Source organism: Leptonychotes weddellii, chromosome 8 (assembly GCF_054177405.1).
Source record: "Leptonychotes weddellii isolate Sample4059 chromosome 8, ASM5417740v2, whole genome shotgun sequence".
Classification (NCBI taxonomy): domain Eukaryota; kingdom Metazoa; phylum Chordata; class Mammalia; order Carnivora; family Phocidae; genus Leptonychotes; species Leptonychotes weddellii.
In genome coordinates, this window is record NC_138376.1 from 51,850,363 (window position 1) to 51,871,950 (window position 21,588).

At 33.9% G+C, this 21,588-nt stretch overlaps 1 protein-coding gene across 8 annotated transcripts in view; it reads left to right on the top strand.

Moving 5' to 3' along the window:
• Nucleotides 1–21,588, top strand: part of FAM135A (family with sequence similarity 135 member A) — a 101,801-nt gene that overhangs the window by 27,068 nt on the left and 53,145 nt on the right. For 7 of the 8 annotated variants that reach the window (XR_014147741.1, XM_031023965.2, XM_081828478.1 and 4 more), the window contains 7 exons: nucleotides 3,538–3,677; nucleotides 3,787–3,857; nucleotides 5,297–5,470; nucleotides 8,711–8,837; nucleotides 9,530–9,683; nucleotides 13,938–14,015; nucleotides 20,580–20,629. Coding sequence is in view for 7 of the 8 variants with exons in the window: in XM_031023965.2 (XP_030879825.2) it covers nucleotides 3,538–3,677; nucleotides 3,787–3,857; nucleotides 5,297–5,470; nucleotides 8,711–8,837; nucleotides 9,530–9,683; nucleotides 13,938–14,015; nucleotides 20,580–20,629 (794 nt within the window). In the remaining variant the exon portion in view is untranslated. Of the gene's footprint in view, nucleotides 1–3,537; nucleotides 3,678–3,786; nucleotides 3,858–5,296; nucleotides 5,471–8,710; nucleotides 8,838–9,529; nucleotides 9,684–13,937; nucleotides 14,016–20,579; nucleotides 20,630–21,588 lie in introns of those variants that run through there. The other variant, XM_031023970.2, reaches the window with a different exon arrangement.

Below are 21,588 nucleotides of genomic sequence, written 5' to 3' on the forward strand. Positions count from 1 at the left end.
GGAGGTGTGATGGCTAGAGTAGTTTTGGAGAAAGTGACCTTGAGTTAGGAAATAAAGCCTTCAGGAAATGAGGGCTTTCAGGGTTTGTAGTGACTGCAGACATGAATGAGACGGTGAATGATACTGTCCAAGAGATTCAAAGCTGGTGGTAGGGTGGTTTTAGAAAGGAGAGACCAAGGGTGTTTAAAAGCATCAGTAAGGAATAAAGGAGCTCCAGGTCCAGTAGTAGTAGGAGTGTAGAAGCCCCCACTTGAGAGGGCTACGCTGGAGCAGCATCCTTAGGAAATCAGTAGCAAAAACTTGTGGTTTTTGAGGCAGCAGATTCTAATTTCACATTACCTGGGTGCTTTAAAAACAATCTACTTTCCGTTGAGGAAAATTTCTTCCCCTTCTCAGCTCTTCTCTGAAATATTATGGAAGTTAAGTTTCTGATCTACTTCAAATTGGTTTTCTTTCTACTTGGTTTCCTTTGAGATATTTGAGAACTGTCTCAAACTTAGGAAAAATTGTACGTGTGGTATAAATAACTTTTTTTCCTGAACCATTTAAGAGTAATTTGCCAACATGATGCTCCATCATCCCCATATACTTCAGTATCTATTTCCTCCAAACAATAACATTCTCCTATGTAATCCCAATAAAATCAAGAAATTAATGTTGATATGTTACTACCATCTATCCTCAACCCATTCAAGTTTTGCTAGTTGTCCCAGTAAAGTCATTTATAGAAAAATGATCTAGTTCAAAATCATGGATGGTCATTAGTTGTTATGTCTCGTTAGTCTCCTTCATTATGGAACAGTTCCTCAGTCTTTTTTTTTACTTCCATGACCCTGAAACTGGTAAAGACTATAATCCTTTTAATTTGTAGAATGTCCTTCAATTTGCATTGCTCTGTGATTTCCTCATGATTAGATTCAGGTTATGCATCTTTGACAAGAGTATCTCCGAGATGATACTATATGTTCTTCTCATTATATCCTAGTAGGTGGTACATTTGTTTGTCACATTAGTAATGATGTTAACTTGGATCATTTGATGGTCTTCTCAGACTGCTCTGCTGTAAACTTACTCTTTTTCCCTTCAAAGGTGTGTTTTTTTCATTCATTCATGTATACATCCATACAGACTTAAGAGTTTCTATGTTATTCAATGGATATCAATCTATTACTATCATAATTTATTTTGATGCTCCGTTCATCCCCAAAATGACCAGGGGTACTCTTCAAGCTAGCTTCCATGTCCTTTTGATGTGTCCCCTCATTCTTTTAGCACTTCTTTACTTTCTGGTATGAAAAGATGATCCAGACTTCTCTTGTCCTATCTGTGCCCCAACTCTGGAGTCAACCATTTCTCCAAAAGCTCTGGTTCCTTTAATGGAAAATAGTATTATGAAACCAATATTTGTCGCTGTGTTGCTCTCAGGCCCTTTGAGTGGACAGAGCTAGTGAGTACATGTATGTACACACACATGTATTTACACATGCATATACAAGTTTACACCTGTCTTTAAATATACTGCGAATACCGTGAGTTCACGTCAGTATTTCTAATTCCAGTCCCGTACCACAGGATTCATTTTATATTTATATCTACTTTCCATATGTGTCTATCCTTTCTATGAAAGATTTCAGTGAGAAACCTGACTCTCATTATCCTTAATATATTTTCTTATTTGATCGATCTCTCATATATGCCATATCTCTCCCTCTCCCTCAGGATGCTCTCTTGGGCTTTAGCACCTCATGCCAGGTTACTTCTCTGTGTGGATACTCTTCTCAAACCCACTTAAACGTACTAAGTCTTTGTGCCAGGAGTTCCTACTGTAGGGATGTTGGGTGATGTTGGCCTCACCTTACTTTGCCTCCGGGAGAGTGTATCAGGCTGCCACTGCCCACACCCACCCTCACCACCATAATCCTTTTTGGACTCCTGTGCCTTGTCCCTGGCTGCCTCTCTGCAAGGACAACCTCCTCACCTAATTTGGGCTCCAGCACTGGCCCCCCCCACCCCGCAGCCTTAGGTGTTCTCCCATGTGGTCGCCCTTTTCATCTTGCTTGGGCTCCCATTACCTCACCCTAAGTCACCCCTCCACCAGGATTGCCCTCTTCCTCCTACACAGGCTCTGACATAAGGCAGCTACTCCATATGGACACCTCCTTATTCCATTTAGACTCTGGCATCCCACTCTCTGCTCTGTGCTCTTTAGAGGTGCCCACCTTATTTAAATGTTTAAATTCCACCTTGTTGTAATGACCTGATACCAACAACCTGGACGGAGGTAAACCAATCTTTACAGGTAAAGGGCACAGTCTTCCACAAGACTGAGCTTACTTCAGACCTAAGGTCACACTTCAGGGGTCCACAAACTACCCACATTTCTGATTAGATGGCTACAAATTCAGGGTTCTTATTATTCTTATTACCCTTCAGGTTTGGTAAGTCGCTAGAACAACACACGGAACTCGGGAAAGCACTCTACTTATTATTATGGTTTTATTATAGCAAAGGGATACATAACAGAGCCAGCCAAAAGAAGAGATGCATAGGGCAAGGTCTGGGAGGGTCCCAGATTTGTGAAACTTCTGTTGTTCTCTCCCCAAGGAATCAGGATTCATTACCTTCCCAGAAAGTTTGTATGTGGAGTATTGCCAATCAGGGAATCTTACCTGATTGAATCATTACTCAATCTCCAGCTCCCTTTCCTCTTACTGGAGGTTGGGCTCACATCATGTGTCTCAGGCCCCACTTTTCTAGTCACATAGTTGGTCTGGTGTGGCCAGCCCCCATCCTGAGTCATCTCCTTACCATAAACTATCTGGGCCCACCATGAATAAACTCCACTACCACCATGACCATGACCACCCCCGCCCCCCCAGCCTTAGGTGTTCTCCCATGTGGTTTCCTGTCCTAGGAAATTCTAAGGATTTAGAGGCCACTTCCAAGGAATTGGGATAAAAGCCAAACAAATTCTTTATTCCAGGGGATTAGAGGTTACCACTCAGCAACCAGGACAGTGGCCAATCAAATGCTTTACTGTGCATCTACAGAAAACTAAATTGCTTCCTTCTGGGTATACAGATAAGTTATTCCTCTTAAAATATCTACCTTGAGGGGCACCTGGGTGGCTCAATTGGTTAAGCGTCTGCCTTCAGCTCAGGTCATGATCTCAGGCTCCTGGGATTGGTCGGGCTCCCTGCTCAGCGGGGAGTTTGCTTCTCCCTCTGCCCCTCTCCCCGTGCTTGTGCACTCTCTCTCAAATAAATAAATAAAATCTTTTTTAAAAATCTACCTTGAGATTTCCTCATGTACCTTCTCAGATTAAAATAAATTGTACAACAATTTTATAGCAGTTATCATGTACTTACTCATTTTTTACATAGAAATCGTTAAGCTTTCAGAAATGTTCTAATACTGTTAAAGAAAATGATAATGGCATTGGGGTAATTCATCAAACTTATAGTATTTTAAAGTATTAATTTACTGGTATTATATTTTTCCTTTTTACCTGTCAGTGACATATCTTATCTGTTTTAGGTATGACTTTAGCCTTTCCAGCTTCAGTCCATGATTCTCTGATTTGCAGTAAAACGTTTCAAATTCTATATAAAAATGAGGAGGTTGTTTTAAATGATGTCATGATCTTCAAAGTTAAAATGTTGTTGGATGAAAAAAAGGTAAACATTTCTTCATATATATTTAGATAAATATTTTTGTAGAGCCTCAAAGCATATTTCTAACTTTCTGTAAGTATTCAAAAAACCTTATTTTGTAATTTCTCTTCAGATTGAAGAAACCCTTGAAGAAATGAATTTTTTGTTATCCTTGGATCTACACTTCACAGATGGAGATTATTCGTAAGTAGGCTAGTCAAACAATTAAAAATCTTTAGTTTCTCATAACTGCTGTCTATTCCCCAATTTCTTGTTAGAATTTAGCCTCTCCCTTTCTTGTTTATTTGAACTACTTCTGTCTAATTGTGGCGTCTGATGAGAGTAGTTAGGCCTACTCTTTTGTACCCATGTCAATTCCATGAGCCCCAGGTAGCAAATCAGACAAGTTGAAAAAATATGAAACAATTTCCTAGACTCTAGAAACTCCACCGTTGATATAATACCACTACGATGAGACATTTAAATATAACTGAGCTCTCTTTCACTGTATCACTGACCATCTTTCTTATGGTATGAGTGATGCCATCTTTAGGCAGGACTCTTGATATTTAGAGAGTTTTCAAGACTGATGACCTTTATACTTTGCAGTTGTTTCTAGTTCATTAATTCCTAGAGCCCTTGAGGAAGTTTTAGGACTGGCTAGTCTGAACTTGTTCACACATCTGGACATGCAGTCATATATTTTAGGGACACACTGTGCTTGTGTTCATTTAAAACAAGAATCAGAGATTTATTTAACAATTTTATTTTTGTACTTTTTTTTCTCATTTCAAACATACTTGTAGAAGTACTTCTTGAAAATTATTTATAAATTTAGATAACACTTGTAGGATAAATAACTAAGCAGTTACCTCTTGAACCGTCTACTTGAGATGTCCTCTTTATCATCAGGGAGGAATAAGAATTTTTTATGTGGTAGCTACTGTTCCTCTATAATACTTGCTTATTATAAAGAATTCCTTAAGGGATTCAATTTCAAACCAAGTCAGAATTTTGTAAATGAAGTAAGCTGAAATGAGTAAGTAGTTTGTTAACTATAGGTATTTATAATGTATGTATGGGTTAAAATACACACATGCACAAACACACTTGGAAATCATTCTCATAACATTGTTTTAATTTTTTATGTGTATAAATCTAATAACAGACTAACGATCTGTAATCAAATATCTACCAGTTGCTTGCTTACTTTTGAGCAGCACTTAATAACAAAGTTTTGTACAATGAAAAATAATTTTAACTATCTTTTTGGGATTTATTACTATAGGATTTGATCTGTATTATACTGCAACCTTATAATGAACAGTATTCCCTATGGAATAAAATTTAGTAAAAGATAGGAGTAATTCCTAAACTATCAAAAGGACTCATTTTATAGGGACATTAGTGGAAAAACAGGCTATGTCATGGATTGGTAGAAAACTAAAGGTAAGATCTGGTTATTTCCTTATTATATTTCACATTTTTGTCTAATGCAAATGTGATGCTTTAAAAATTATTCTCATTTTAAGTTTTAAAAAAGTAATTAAGTAACTAAGTGTTTGATAATTTAAACTACTCTACAAAATTTTAGCCTTTACAAAATATGCCATACGTATATGCAAATGTGTTGCTTTTTCTAGGGCAGATGATCTGAACGCCTTGCAACTAATAAGTAGCCGAACATTGAAGCTGCACTTTAGCCTCCATAGAGGCCTTCATCATCATGTTAATGTTATGTTTGATTATTTCCACCTTTCTGTTGTGTCCGTTACAGTCCATGCATCATTGGTTGCACTACACCAGCCACTAATAAGGTAAATTTAACCAATACTCTGGTCCTTATTAATGTATTATCTTTTATTTTATAGTGAAAACATATACTTTGATAAAGGTAATTAAAGTAATAAGGAATTTCTAAATTTATAAATATTAAATAAATGCTTTCATTTTATACTAGAGTAATAACATTGAAGAGCATGGGAACATTAGATTGATAACTCTTTTAATACAGAAATATAAAACAATCTTTGTCAAATAAACTGACCAAGAAAAATAATGCAGTCTGGAAATAACCATACAGCATTGTTTAGTCTGCATCTGTGTTTTTAAGCAATGCTATATACTATGTTCATGCTCTGAAAAAGTGTATTAGTTTTTTCTGTTTCTTTGTCTCTTGCCTGGATCACCTAATTTTTTCTTAAATCTGTGCTATACAATAATTCTTGTTTTCTAAGTCATTAATCAATTTTGTGGATCTTTACTAATAAGGTTTTTATACTATAACATGTACCATTTTATCTTAAAGGTACATAATATTCTAGATTATAATAAATGCATTAAGATAATTATTTTTTCTGCCCACTTCCATAGGGAGATGGATTGTCTTTCGTTATGTGAAATGTATTTTCACATTGAAATGTATTTCAAGCTCTTCAGTTTTTTACAATATAATATCATCCTTTTGTGGTATGGGCAGCAGATGGACACTTTCAAAATCAGTAACTTATGAAAAGACTCCAAATTAATTTGATTTCTGAACTGTCTACAATTTTTGTCAATTCCTATTCCAACAACTGATACTTGGGGTGATGCTTCAGGGTTATAATGTTAAACTGCTTTATCAGAAAAACTAAGTAGGTAATTCTGTATAATTACCCTCAGAATTTATAGAAGAACAATACAATTTAACATACTGCCCACAAGTAACAGCTTCTTATGGCATGTATCCTTACATTGTTTTAAAAACTGTGAGAACCTCTTCCATTGTGGTGTTGCATGGTTTGAGAGCACAGGGCCAGGAAGAAGTCTTTCTCCTAATGACTTGCTTTGCTTTCCTTATTCTTTTTTTTTTTTTTTTAAAGATTTTATTTTTTTTATTTATTCATGAGAGACAGAGGCAGAGGGAGAAGCAGGCTCCCCGCGGAGCAGGGAGCCCGATGCGGGACTCGATCCCAGGACCCTGGGATCATGACCTGAGCCGAAGGCAGACGCTTAACCGACTGAGCCACCCAGGCGTCCCTGCTTTCCTTATTCTATAGTTAGATCTGTAACTGGTTGTTTTGCTATCTTTGTCTTACCTCGTAAGCCTTTGAGAGCTTATTCTCGGTTGCTGTAACTTTTGTACGGGCAAGTGTTCCTATTATATAATTTTATTATAAACTTCAAAAAAATTTTAGATGTTGATTGACTAAATTAATATGTAATAACATAACTGAATGAAACTTCTTTGATAAAAAAGTGGCTTTTTTGAAATAAAACTTTCAAGTAAGTAGTATACAGTATTACTTTTTTTAAATTACATGTTAGGTTTTAATGCTAGAAGTTTATTGATAAAATGCATTTCTTTAGTTTTCTGAATCTCTTGTAATTTCAATAAGAATCGTAACTGAACTGTCTGAACCGTTCCTTTTTCTTGATAACACTGGCTTAGTTTCTCTTCTGAGGAATGTACAAACAATTCACAGAGGTTGGCTCAGTTATTCATGTTGCTTTCTAAGGCCCCGACTAGAGTTAGTGATATTTACATCACTAATCCTAGTGAGTTAAATGTGTGCTTCCTCTTGCAATGCAGCAGTTTTTGCCACAGACTAGTAGGAGAAAAAGGCAGCTCATCTCCTAGAGACCGTCTACTGGAAGAAGACATTTTTGGCTCAGAATTAGAAGCCAAGAGGATTAACTGTTGGCTCTGGTTAGTGACTGGGAAAGACACCAGAGGTGCTGCAGCAGCTGAGGTTGCTGTGCTTACCTAGCTGCCGCGGGCCTTCACATCCCCTCTCTTGCGGCTAGAACCTCGTCTTGAAAGCAGCAGCATCTTTCCCTGCCTTTTTCCTTGCCTGTAAATGAGAGTTTGGAGAAGCGAAGCAAGGAAAGGGTAAAGAAGAGCTTTTTGTTGGTGCATGCTGGTAGTGGGGTCATGTTAAGGGTAACATTCCTCACTATTCTTTGACAAGTTTTTCCTGAAGTTTTCTTATAGATGGATTTTTTTTTCTTCTAAACAAAATGAAAAAATATTTTACAGTATCATCTTTTTAAATGTTTTTATTTAAAACAATTTCTATGATCAACCCAACTACAGACCTTAAATCAATTATTTATAATAAGTGTAACCCCACAGAAGACTTCTTTCTTTGCTTGTTTTTTTACATGACCTGTTTTTATATTTGAACTTTAAGTACAACTTTTATGACTCAATTCTGAAAAACACATTGTAGTAAGTGTAATTTACCTTTGACTTGCACCTCCCTTCTTTGCTGGGATATTGGATATTTAAGTTTTGCAAAGCAAATTGATTTTGCAAATGAAGACTGCTTTCTGCTTATGGCAAAATTGATTTACTTTCCTGTCTTTTCCCTTTGGCCGAACTGCCAAACTGTCCAAATGCTTTGGCCTACTTACAGTTAGTCAATACTTTATCTTAAAATTGTATCTGATTTTAAACATTCAGACAGAATATGCTTATTGTATAGAATTTTTGGTATATTGAGTGTAATGTTAATACTAACAGCAGTAGTTCGTATAATATGGGATTGAGACAGTACCTTGAACTACTTGAAGATTGTCTTAAAAGAGTTCATAGACTTGTAGTAAAGAGAAAGGAAATACCTTCTTTTTGAGAAATAGAGAACAAGTAGATTTAGTAATTTTTCTTTTTCTACATTTATGTGGGAAGCTCTTTATTTCTGTAAGTAGAATCCATATATGATTAAGTTTATAAACTTGGTACCAGTTCTGACAGTCCAGTATTTCCAAATTAAAGCTTGATCCTCATTTGTCATTTAGCTACTCTGGATCCCACAGTTTTATCTTTAGAATTCTTAGAGACTTCCTGAAGCTCAGTTATGGAGAAGTTATCTCAGGCATCTAGTCTTAGTTTTTTATATATTCATTGTCTTTTCATAATTATTCCAGTTATTTAAAGGAAAAATTTAAGAATACTTCAGAAATTATAACCTTGCAAAGCCCTTGCTCTTTATTCTTACAAGATTTTCTTTTGTAAACATTTAACATTCAAATAGACTATTATGACAATACTAATGTAATACTTATTCCTCCAGCTTTCCTCGCCCTGTGAAGACTACTTGGTTAAATAGAAATGCACCAGCACAAAACAAAGATTCTGTGATTCCTACTCTTGAAAGTGTGGTCTTTGGTATTAACTACACAAAACAGTTATCGCCAGACGTAAGAACTGATACATTTATATATCCTTTTTTCCTTCTTATTTTAAATGAAGTGTTTTTAACTGTTTCACCTGTGAATGTGATGTTTATTTTATTTATTAATTATTTGAGCTCAGCAACTTACAGATCTAGTTAAATATGATCTTAAATTGGTTGGTTCCAGTTGTTTATTATGAAAACTAACCTGATACTTAAAGATTTACCAGATTTAATGGGTAGAGATCTTTGACAGCCAGTGTCTTTTTAAACTTGTTACTATCACCTCTTACTCCCTTAACTGGTAGAATCACTCCAAAGGAGCTTGTTAAGATTAGTTGCCAGAATTGAGACCCAGCTTGTAGTAGTACAAGTACAACCACTATTCCCTTGGAAGGAAAGGGGCTTACACTGTAAAAAGAGAGTATCTGTCCCTCCAGCGCAAATGGAATTTGAATCTCAAATTTTCAAAAACCATAATTTAATCTGCTTGTTTTAAAAGCCCACTGTAATTGAAATTATTAGTCACATTTGCATGTTTAAATTACTTGTATGAATAAGAGCAACTCCCTACAATATTGCTGATTATTTTATGTTTTAGAATAACTAATTAATAAATGCTTAGGATTTTTTCCTTTATTTTTCTAAGTTTCAAGTGTAATATATTTAGATTTTTGGTAACTAACACTCTATATCCCAAATCTATTCTTTGTTTAGGGTTGCAGCTTCATCATTGCAGACTCCTTCCTACATCATGCCTATCATTTTCATTATACACTTTGCGCCACTTTGCTGCTAGCCTTCAAAGGATTGCACAGCTACTTCATTACGGTAACAGAAGAGATTCCCTCTTGTCAGAAACTAGAACTGGGTATGTTAAAAGTAGCCAGACCTAACCTATAGTTCAAGTCTTCTCTTCATTCTCATTTTGCTAGTTAGCAGCTTTGCCATAGTTTCTCTGTACTAAAACTATAATGTTTGTATGCTTCACTTTTACTTCTCTCTCAATTCCATCTTTTTTGACTCTTGATAAGTACTTTCTGCAATTAAAAAAATTTTTTATGATATTGAGAAATAACTTCTTGGTGCTAAGTTTGGAATGAGTCTTTTGATAGATTTTTTAAAAATATATGTCAATATACTACTCCTGTTAAAATATAACCAGAAAGCATACTAGAAAGCAATGTTGTAATTATCTACAGAATCATGGGAAAATAAACTAAATCTGTGCTTCCAAATATTTAACAGTCTAAGCAGATTGTAGGTACTTGGAACATTTTTATATACATTTGGTTTTAAGTGATCTCAGATCTTTAGTTCTTTTATTTCACTTTAGAGAATAATAACATTACTCAGTTTTAACATTTGAAATTTATTTAAATTGCTAAAAAAATCAATCTTGGTTTTAATCCAACAGTAATATCTGCATATATGTTATAGTACACAATAGAAAATCCTATTGCCTTGATTTTGTATACCATTTGTAGTTTGCAAAATGCTTTTGTACATATTTTGCAAAAGATAAATTTTTGGGATTAGCAAAAATAACTTTTTATTCAGACCTTTTATGATAGTTTAATAAGCTTTTCTTTTTCAAACGTCAGCTAGTAGCTTATCATAATAAGCACATTTTAATTATATCTTCAGAATAAATTAATTTTATCATTATATACTTGAATAAATCAAGAATTACTTTTAAATTTTACTTAAATTAATCAGTGTTCTTTGTTTATTTCTTTGTTTCTCAAGGATTCCAGTCTTTTAACAATATTGATGCACTCTTAAAAATAGTCACTGTTTTTGAAAATAATTCTTGGGTTTGAGAGTAATTAGCCTATTTTTTATAATTGCCTATTTGGTGATATAAAAGAATTGTAAGAACATGTAATGATTTGTACCTTGCTTAAATTCAGCTGTGAGAAAATGCTGGATATCGTGCCACTGCCTATCAGCAGCTACTCCAGTGGATTTGATTAACAGATATCACTCAGTTGACTATTTGGAATACTTAATTCAAGTATCCCAATGTATATACAGAGGTACAAGCAACAGGAAAATTTATTCTTTTTTGCTCATGTAGTCTTTCCCAAGACAAAAATGGTGGAACCCTTTTGATTACTGTTCTCTGAAATACTCTTCTTCCTTGCTACTTTGTATACTTAGAATCCTTCTATTTCCCTTAGGAAAATCCCTTAGGAACATGAAAGAAATGTTTGTAGGATAGAACTAATTTAGGCTATCACTGTCCTCAGTTAATGTAAAAATTATGCTCCACATATTTTTTAATTTATTGTTTTTGGAACTCCAACACATCTTAGAATCACACTATGAATTTTGGTTAATGGCCAAACTACCAAACTATTAAACCATAATATTAATGAAGGACAATACCATGTACCTGAAAAACAGAATTATGAAAAGAAGTGTGAAACTCAGAAGCCAATGTATGATAAATTTGTTACTAGTTTTGATGTTGAGTGATGTAGTAGAATTCATAGAGGCATTATCTTGTAGTTTAGAGTGCATGTTTGCAACCATTTCTGTCACTTACTAGCTTTGGGACTGCATATACAAAGTGGATTTCATTTGAAAGATAAGGTGATTAAAGGGAACCAGATGTGCGTGACTAGGAAGGAAAGATAAGGACATCCAAAAGGCAGAGGGTATAAAGTAGCTGTAGGAGTGAGACTTCCTTTTTTTTTTTTTTTTTAATATTTTATTCATTTATTTGACAGAGACACAGCGAGAGAGGGAACACAAGCAGGGGGAGTGGGAGAGGGAGAAGCAGGCTTCCTGCTGAGCAGGAAGCCCGATGTGGGGCTCGATCCCAGGAGCCTGGGATCATGACCTGAGCCGGAGGCAGACGCTTAACGACTGAGCCACCCAGGCACCCGGAGTGAGACTTCTTATTGGTGTGATTCCCTTGGGATTTTTATGGGCACCTACACTGTCAGGCACTGAGCTAGAAGCTGAGGAAAAAATAGGGACTCTCTCTTTAAAGAGCTTTGACTTCTCTTCCTTTAATAAGTGATCAGTCCAGCATTGGGATGAACAGGAGAAACTCACCTAGAGAGATGGGACTTCTTCTGGTTTTATTTTTTTATTTTTTTTTTTAAAGATTTTATTTATTCATAAGAGACAGAGACAGAGACAGAGAGAGGCAGAGGGAGAAGCAGGCTCCCCGCTGAGCAGGCAGCCCGATGCAGGACTTGATCCCAGGACTCTGGGATCATGACCTGAGCCGAAGGCAGACGCTTAACCATCTGAGCCACCCAGGCACTCAATAGAGAGAGTCGTATATGAGGTGGGCCACTAAATGCCTGTATAAGGAAGACGTCTATTTGCATGTAATTTTCAAATAGATTTAACATGTAATATTTGAGAATAAAAAACACATGAATCACATTTTAACTTAGAAAAAAATATTTCTCTCTAAAAGGAATGTTTACTGGTAAAATATATAATTAGTAATTAAAACAAACATCTCTTCAAAGCACAGATTTATTTCAAATAGCTTACACAGTATTAGCACTTTATTACTAGTTTATTAATCTAATTTGGCATGATAATTCAATTATATGTCAGGTTTTAAATTTCCTCATAGGTAAGGATGGATTTTATGGTATATAAATTAGTTTGACCTTATACATTATGAAAATATCATAATTAAAAGCCCTTCCTTATATTTAATTCCAGGAGTTACTAAATGAATATAGACTTTATTCCAAATTATTTGATTAAGATATCTTATCAGAAACCAAATTCTAAAGCAAACCTAGACTTTAGTCTTAAATAAGCAAATAATAGTGATAAAATAAAATTATTAGTACCTCACAATCCTACCTACTCAGAATATATTTGTTGAATAAATGAATGAGTGAAATAGCACAATACAGTTTTTGTTGTTACTTGAAAAGCATATAGGCATCAACACAAAGCTTATTATAGGTTCCTAGGTATTTTTAAAATCAAGACTCATCTTCAATAAATATTGGTAGCATTTTATGTTCTTAAAATTTTCATATTTATGTTTTCTATTAAAAAAGTTTAATTTATTCTTGAATGCATCTTCTGGGAACATCTAAAAATACTATTAACTATTTAAAATAAAACAATTACATATTCTGAATTATTAACATTATTTTTATCCTAGCAAAATTAAATTACAAGCACTAGATAATACTTCCATAAAACATTGTTGACTAAATATTATATTCACCAGTTTTAGTAAGTGGATATAAATTAGTTTTTTTTCTTTTTAAGATTTATTTGTTTATTTTAGCGAGAGCGGGGGGCAGGGGCAAAGGGAGTGGGGAGAGAGTCTCAGGCAGAGTCTGTGCTGAGCGTGGAGCCTGACACAGGGCTCAACGTCATGAGATCATGACCTGAGCCGAAACCAAGAGTTGGAACTTAACTGACTGCGCCACCCAGGTGCCCCTAAAGTAGTTCTTGAGTAGAGGATGTTTATTGCATTTCTTTTTACTATTTGATATTTTTCTTGAGTTTCCAAATAAGTGTATACTTAAAAGTCTTAAACTCTACCAAGCTTTAAAAAAATGTATCTAAACTTTATTCCCTCTTTTAAAATAATGCCTTGAATTCCTTTCTGCTTTTGCCATTTTCTTTTCTCCTAGTTGAATGATGTACATTTTTTTTTTTTTTTTGATGACATGTAGTTAAATATTGGTTTGGTGCAAGGAGCTCTTACTGGAAGTGGGAGTTACAAGTTCTGGAATCTAGGCTTTGGCAAATCATGTAATCTTTCTGGGCCCTGGTATCTACACTTGTAAAAGCAGGGGTTGATCTAGCTCATCTCTGAGACCCCTGCCAGCTTTGAAATTCTCAGTCTAAGAAATTAAAACATAAAAATAATATTGGATTATGAAATGTTGAATGGTGCATACATTTAAATAGAAAAAAGAACAAAGCAGTATAAACTTGAATGTACATCATTTGCAATTCTAATAAGCTAATTAACTAACTGAAAGACTCTGCTTTAGTGTTCTAATCTGACTGCACTGTCAGATCAATACTAAGTCTACTAATAACAAGTTGGAAAATTCTAGTAAACTTTGTTGTAAAAGGAGTTTTAGTAACTAGTGCTGTGTGCAATCCTTGTAACTAGCCAAGGCCAACATGCAGGTCCTTTATGAACGCCTTCTCAGAAGAAAACAACCACGAACCCAGAAAGACACCTGTCTAGGTATGTTTAAAATAGGTTAAGTAAATAATCCCTTTTTATTAGTATGAAACTTTGCTTTAAATTAGTGTCAAATTTCATAAATATGTATTTATTAATATAGAACATTCCTACCACTATTATTTTAGAACTTACTTCTAGGGTCAATTTTGTTTGAGGATAAGCTTTGGTTAATTTCTTAATTTATAATATTGAAGTTTGTAATTAAAGCTTGAAATGGTAAATACAAAGATTCCTTTGGCTTTTTTCCATATTCTTTTTACAGTTCCTACAAAGAGCACTTTTTGGAAACCGTATTTATTGCCAGAATTTGTTGGTTTAATGATATTACAGAAATAAACATCTTCAGTATCTAGTTTTGTTTTTAGGTCAATTTGGATTTATTTTCTTATTGTTCTAAACTTAACGAACAAAATAGTATCAAAAAAAGCAAAATAGTATCAAATCACTGCTATTCAAATATTACATATTTTAAGGTAAATATTCTGATCTCATTATTTTATTTATATATTTCCCTGTATATTTTAGACTTTTGTTCTTGAATAGCAATAATACTTAACTTACTCTCCTTTCATAAGTATACTGAAGGTTTTTATTTTGTGTTGCATAGACCCATTGCAATTACATTTTTTAAAAGTTATGAAAAGCTGTAGAAATAAAAAATAAAATCATATTGTTTCTTGGTTTTCAGAAGTATGAACAAGGAGCCAAATTCTCACTACTTCTCAGATGAGAACTAGCTCAGAAAAATTTAAATTAGGCCAATTTTCACTAAAACTGTTAATGGAGAAACTGATCTTATTATCAGGAAAGAAAAAAGAAAGGTTAAAGATTTACTTATGATCATTATTTTAGAATATAGTTTTATATTCTCATATAAAGCAAGTATAAAATTAAAAGATTTCATAGTATGAAATTGTGATCATTTCCTACATGCTTTAGTGTCCTTTTAGCAATAAAAACATACTTCTTGTTTAAACTATTGTATTGCCAGCCTATCAATTTACATTTGAGCATTCTAAATTATAAATTAACTGTACAGAATGCTGCTTATGAAAGTCCTATATAAAAAAGGGCCCAGTTTTTGGTTGGGTGGGAAAAGACCTGATTCAAACCATAATGGAGTTAATTAAATAATATTTTTACTGAGGTATCTTTTATCCTTAACACCTAGTATTATATTGGCATTTTCTGAGCTATGTTATAAATATCTGTTGAATGAATGAATGAGTAGATGAACAAATGGATGGGTTTAGAAAATAAATATAGGATATATTTACCCTTTGACCTAGCATCCCCACTTTGGTTAACCTGTATCATGGAAATATGAGTACTAGCATATATAGTATATGTATAAGCATGTTTATTATAGTATTCTTCTTAGTGACAAAATGCTGAAAATAAAGATGAATGCCTATCATTTGACAAAGAGTAGAATATGGAGGAAATTATAAGGCATTCACACCAAGGAATATTATGCAGTCATTAAAAAAACACTTTAGGGTTACATACCAGATTTCCATGTAGAATTGCTGAGAGAAAAAAGCAAATTGCAGAAAAGTGTGTAAAACACAATCATGTTTTTGTAAAAAAAAAAAAAAAAAAAGTGACTCTAAAGCCCATATATAGGAATACTTCATTATATTGTACTTCACAGCTACTGCATTTTTTTACAAATTGAAAGTTTGTAGAACCCTGCATCAAACAAGTCTGTTGGCACCACTTTTCCAACAGCATTTGCTCACTCCATGTCTGTGTGTCATATTTTGGTAATTCTCACAATCTTTCAAATGTTTTCATTATTACTGTATTTGTTATAGTGATCTGTGCTCAGTGATCTTTGATGTTACTATTGTAATTGTTTTGGGGCACCATGAACCACACCCATATAAGATGGTGAACTGATTAACAAATATGTGTTCTGACTGCTCCACTGACCAGCTTTTCCCTGATCTCTCTCCCTCTTCTCGAGTCTCCCTATATCCTGAGACACAACAATATTGAAATTAGGCCAATTAATAACCCTACAGTGGCCTCTAAGTGTGTAAGTGAAAGGAAGAGTTCCACATCTCTCATTTTAAGTCAAAAGCTAGAAAGAATTAAGCTTAGCGAAGATGATGCCTTGAAAGCTATGATAGGCCAAAAGCTAGACCTCTTTCGCCAACCAGTTAACCAAGGTATAAATGCAAAGGAAAAGTTCTTGAAGAAAATTAAAAGTGCTACTCCAATGAACACATGAATGATGAGAAAGCAAAACAGCCTTATTGCTATTATATAGGAAGTTTTAGTAGCAATTTCACTCATATGTGGAATTTAAGAAACAAAACGGATGAGCATAGGGGAAAAGAGAGAGGCAAACCAAGAAACAGACTCGTAACTGTAGAGAACAAACTGATAGTTACCATAGGGGAGGTGGGTGGGAGGATGGGTGAAATAGGTGATGGGGATTAAAGAGGGCACTTGTGATGAGCACAGGGTGTTGTATGGAAGTGTTGAATCACTATATTGTACACCTGAAACTAATAATACACTCTATGGTAACTAACTGGAATTTAAATTAAAAACTTAAAAAAAAAAAAGATCAAACCAGCCACAATATTCTCTTAAGACAAAACCTAATCCTGAGCAAGACTCTAACTCTCTTCAGTTTTATGAAGGCCAAGAGAAGTGAGGACGCTGAAGAAGAAAAGTTGGAAGCTAGTAAAGATTGGTTCATGAGGCTTAAGTAAAGAAGCTGTATCTATAATATCAAAGTGCAAGGTGAAGCAGCAAGTGCTGATGCAGAAGCTGCAGCAAGTTATCCAGAAGATCTAGCTCAGATAAGTAATGAAGGTGGCTACATTAAACAGCAGATTTTCAGTGTAGACAAAACAGCCTTCTATTGGAAAAAGATGCCTTCTAGGACTTCATAGCTAGAGAGGAGAAGTCAATGCCTGGCTTCAAAGCTTCAAAGAACAGGCTAACTCTCCTATTAGGGGCCAATGTAGCTAGTGACTTTAAATTGAAGCCAGTGTTCATTTACCATTTCCTAAATCCTAGGGCACCTAGGAATTATGCTAAATCTACCCTGCCTGTGCTCCATAAATGGAACAACAAAGCCTGGATGACAGCACATCTGTTCACAGCATGGTTTACTGAGTATTTTAAGCCCACTGATGAGACCTACTGCTCAGAAAAAAAGATTCCCTTCAAAATATGACTGCTCATTGACAATGCACCTGGTCCCCCAAGAGCTCTGATGGAAATGTTCAATGAGGTTAATGTTTTCATGCCTGCTAACACAACATCCATTCTGCAGCCCGTGGATCAAGGAGTCATTCGAATTTCAAGTCTTATTATTTAAGAAATACCTTTTGTAAGGCTGTAGCTGCCATAGGTAATGATTCCTCTGATGATTCAGACAAAGTAAATTGAAAATCTTCTGGAAAGGATTCACCATTTTGATGCCATGAAGAGCATGTGTGATTCATGGGAAGAGGTCAGAATATCAACATTAAAAGGAATTTGGAAGAAGTTGATTCTAACCCTCAGGGATGACTTTGAGGGGTTCAAGACTTCAGTGGAGAAAGTAACTGCAGATGTGGACATAGCAAGAGAACTAGAACTAGAAGTGGAGCCTGAAGATGTGACTGAATTACTGCATTCTCTTGGTAGAAGTTCAACAGATGAGCACTTGCATCTTATGGATGAGGAAAGAGTGGTTTTGTGAGATGGAATCTACTCCTGTTGAAGATACTGTGAAGACTGTTCAAATGACAACAAAGGGTATAGACTATTACACAAACTTAGTTGACAAAGAAGTGGCAAGGTTTGAGAGGATTGACCCCAATTTTGAAAGAAGTTCTACTGTGGGTAAATGCTATCAAACAGCATCTGATGTTAAGAGGAATCTTTCATGAAAAAGCTTCATTTTTGTCTTATTTTAATAAATTGCCATAGGTACCTCCACCTTCAGCAAGCACTACCCTGATCAGTCAGCAGTCATCAACATCAAGGCAAGACCCTCCATCAGTGAAAAGATTACAACTCACTGAAAACTCAAATGATGGTAGTATTTTTTAGCAATAAAGTATTTTAAAATCATGTACATTTTTTAGACACAATACACACTTAACAGGCTACAATATAGTATAAACATAACTTTTACATGCACTTCTGATGTTTAGGGAAACAGGAGCATTTATTTGACTCACTTTATTGCAATATTAGCTTTATTGTAGTCTGGAACCAAATTTGCAGTATCTTTGACGTGTGCCTGTATGTAAGTGTATATTTGAAAAATATGGAAGAATATGTTTTACACTGTAACCTTGGATTAGCAGCAGGAGCCAAATAAAATAAATTACATAAAATAAGAATTACTTTTATACATTTCTATATAATTGTATATGTGTAAATAAACTTTAAAGAGAAAAAATAGAATTTTAAACTCATTTAAAAATCCTAAACGGTTTTGAAATCAATTCAAAGATTAAGTTTTTTGCTTTTTTTTAATTCTTTAAGATGTTTGCATTGAAGTAGCTCTCACTAGCCATATGCAAATGTACCACCTTATTCATTTATACTCCTATATGTAAAGACTAGAAAAATGTATCAAAACTCAAAACTTTAAAGTTTTTCATTTTTTTTTAAAACACATTTTTTTTTAAAGATTTTATTTATTATTTGAGAGAGAGAATGAGAGACAGAGAGCATGAGAGGGGAGAGGGTCAGAGGGAGAAGCAGACCCCCCGCTGAGCAGGGAGCCCGATGTGGGACTCAATCCCGGTACTCCAGGATCATGACCTGAGCCGAAGGCAGTCGCTCAACCAACTGAGCCACCCAGGCGCCCTAAAGTTTTTCATTTTTTAAAAATTTATAGGTAGGATATCTAACTTACTAAGATTAATTTTGCTGATTTTCTCCGATCCAAAGGAAAAACTTCTGAGTAATGTGAAAACAGACATTGACATATGGAAGTTATGATTTTAATACACGTTCTGCTAGTTTTTTTTTTTTTTTAATTTTGGAAAACCTACATTAAAAGCCACTGACTGACAGTGAAATAATTTGTGAAATATTAGCTGATTTCCTTAGTCATCAATGGGTTGACCAAATTTGCAATCTCTCTCTTGGTACCTATCAATATCTAATAACAACTTTATTTATATATTTTGTGACTTTCAAACTATATGTGTGTTTGTGCTGTTTTTAATTACTAGTGGAGTATTTGTTGTTCACATCATAGGTCTGTTGTGTTTACCATGTAGATGTAACTTTATTTTGTCAAATTTAAATATTATTTTTTTTGTCAAAGTATACATTGAAGTCTACCTTATGAGATAATAAGCTGATGAATAAATTCAGGGATGTCCCTAGAATCTATTCTTGCCTTTGTGTGAGAATAACCAGTTAACAAGATTGTGGAACAACAAGATTATGGAATTTTGTGTGATTACAGCTATGCTACTATAGTTCTTGTAGGAGAACTCATTTTAGTTTGATTTCTAATTAAAAATTAGGTGTATCTAAAGATATTTCAGGCCTTAGTGAAATTCCTTCCCTGTAAAAAGTAACCAATAAACCTTTCTGTTAGTTTCTGTAGTCCCTTATAAATATTATTTTAATTGTAAATTAATCTGTACACTTCTTATAGAGATTATAGCATACATTAAATTAGGATTGTATGGAAAAAATTTGACTCAGTTTTAGGCTATCTTATAGAAAAAAATGTATTAAACTAAATTAGAAACTTAATTTTTGTTGAAAAGGATTTGGCATTCATTACCATTAAATAACCTATGCTCCAGGTATGTTTTAAATATGTTTTGGCTATAAAAATTAATTTGACTTGAAATTTTTAGGAACACCTTTAGTAAAAAAAAAAAAAACAAAGCATGTATACATCTAAAACAAATGCTAAACTTTATTGAAATTTACAGTGTATGAAATGCAGTAAAACCTAACTATATGTTTTATCTTTTCTGTGATGCAGTTGTGCAAATTACTTTAGGTCCACAGCCAATATTTCCTTGACAGTGTTAGCCTCTTATGAGAACTGGAACACTAATAATCACAACATAGAATTTAATAGTTATCATGTTATGTGCATGATTAATGTGTTCATGACAATATATTACATTGAAATTCACTTCATTGAATATAGTCCAGATATTTCTCAACCTTCTGGTTTTTTAAAGGTAATTTACACTTAAAAACCTGGGCTTGAACCGCACAGGTCCACTTATACATGGATTTTTTTCAATAGATACAGAATAGGGCTATAAATGTATATTCTCTTATGATTTTAACACTTTTTTCTCTAGCTTATTTTTATAAGAATACAGCATATAATACATGTAATGTACAATCAACTGTTATTGATAAGTCTTCTCATCATTAGTAAGCTATTAGTAGTTAAGTTTTAGGGGAGTCAGAAGTTCTACATGGATTTTTGAGTGCACGGGGTGGGGGTTGATGTCCCGAACCCCCATATTGTTCAGGGGCCAACTGTATTTAGATAATTTCAAAATAGTTTTCAGATCTAACATTGAAATATTTCCTCTAATTACTCTTTACTCCTTTCAGAGGAAATGGATGTAGAAGCTCGACTTACTGAACTATGTGAAGAAGTTAAGGTACTTGGATTTTTTTTAAATTAACATTGTCAAGTTATTTGAGTGGATTTCTGTTTCCTATTCTAAATATTTTATCTAAGAAAACTTAATAATGATTTATCCTTCCTCAAATGGTTGATCATGGTAGAATCACAACTTAGCTGATAGAAGACTTTTGGCTTCCGCATAAAGTTAACTTATCTTTAAAATATACATTATTCTGCATATAAATGAAATAGCAAAGACGATTAACTGTCAACAGTGTGCATCTTCTTCAATTAGTTTACTCAAAAGAATTTCTAGACAAATTTTTAAAGCATCCTTAAACTTACATATTTTTGTAAAATGATAGTTTAGAAATAGAAATTGTTTTATTTCAGCAGATCAGTTTGTGTCTCAGGCCATTTTTCCACTAGTTTATTCTTGAAATTAAATTGATTTTTCTTATCCCCCCCTTTTTTTTGGCCATGGAACTAAATGTTCTATTTTAAATGTTTTATTTTAAGATGACTATGTATTTCACTCTCAGTTATATTAATGGAAGAAATCAGAGACTTGAATCAAACAAAAACATATATTTGGCTTTGGAATGTATTTCTATATGTAAATTTGAATGAGGACTAGACCCCTTTGAAAAAGGTATCTACCTTCTCCTTATAAAATATACATATGCAGGATACAAGTAATTTTGTATACTCTCCTAGAGGCTTTCCCCACAACTCAAATAAGGGAAGTATTTTCTTTAAGAATCATTCATGTTGTTGTAATAGTTGCCCCAAAGAACTTTAAACATTTAGAAGTAATCTTAATGTGTGCAATTAATGTGAAAAGAATTTGCACTGTTTCACTGAGATATTTGAATAAATAAACATACTTTTGAAAGGAAAGAGAAATAATTATGGGAAGTTACCGGTTTTTAAGTTAATAATTGATGCATCCATATCAAAATACCATTGGAAATGTTAAAATTTGGTTTATTT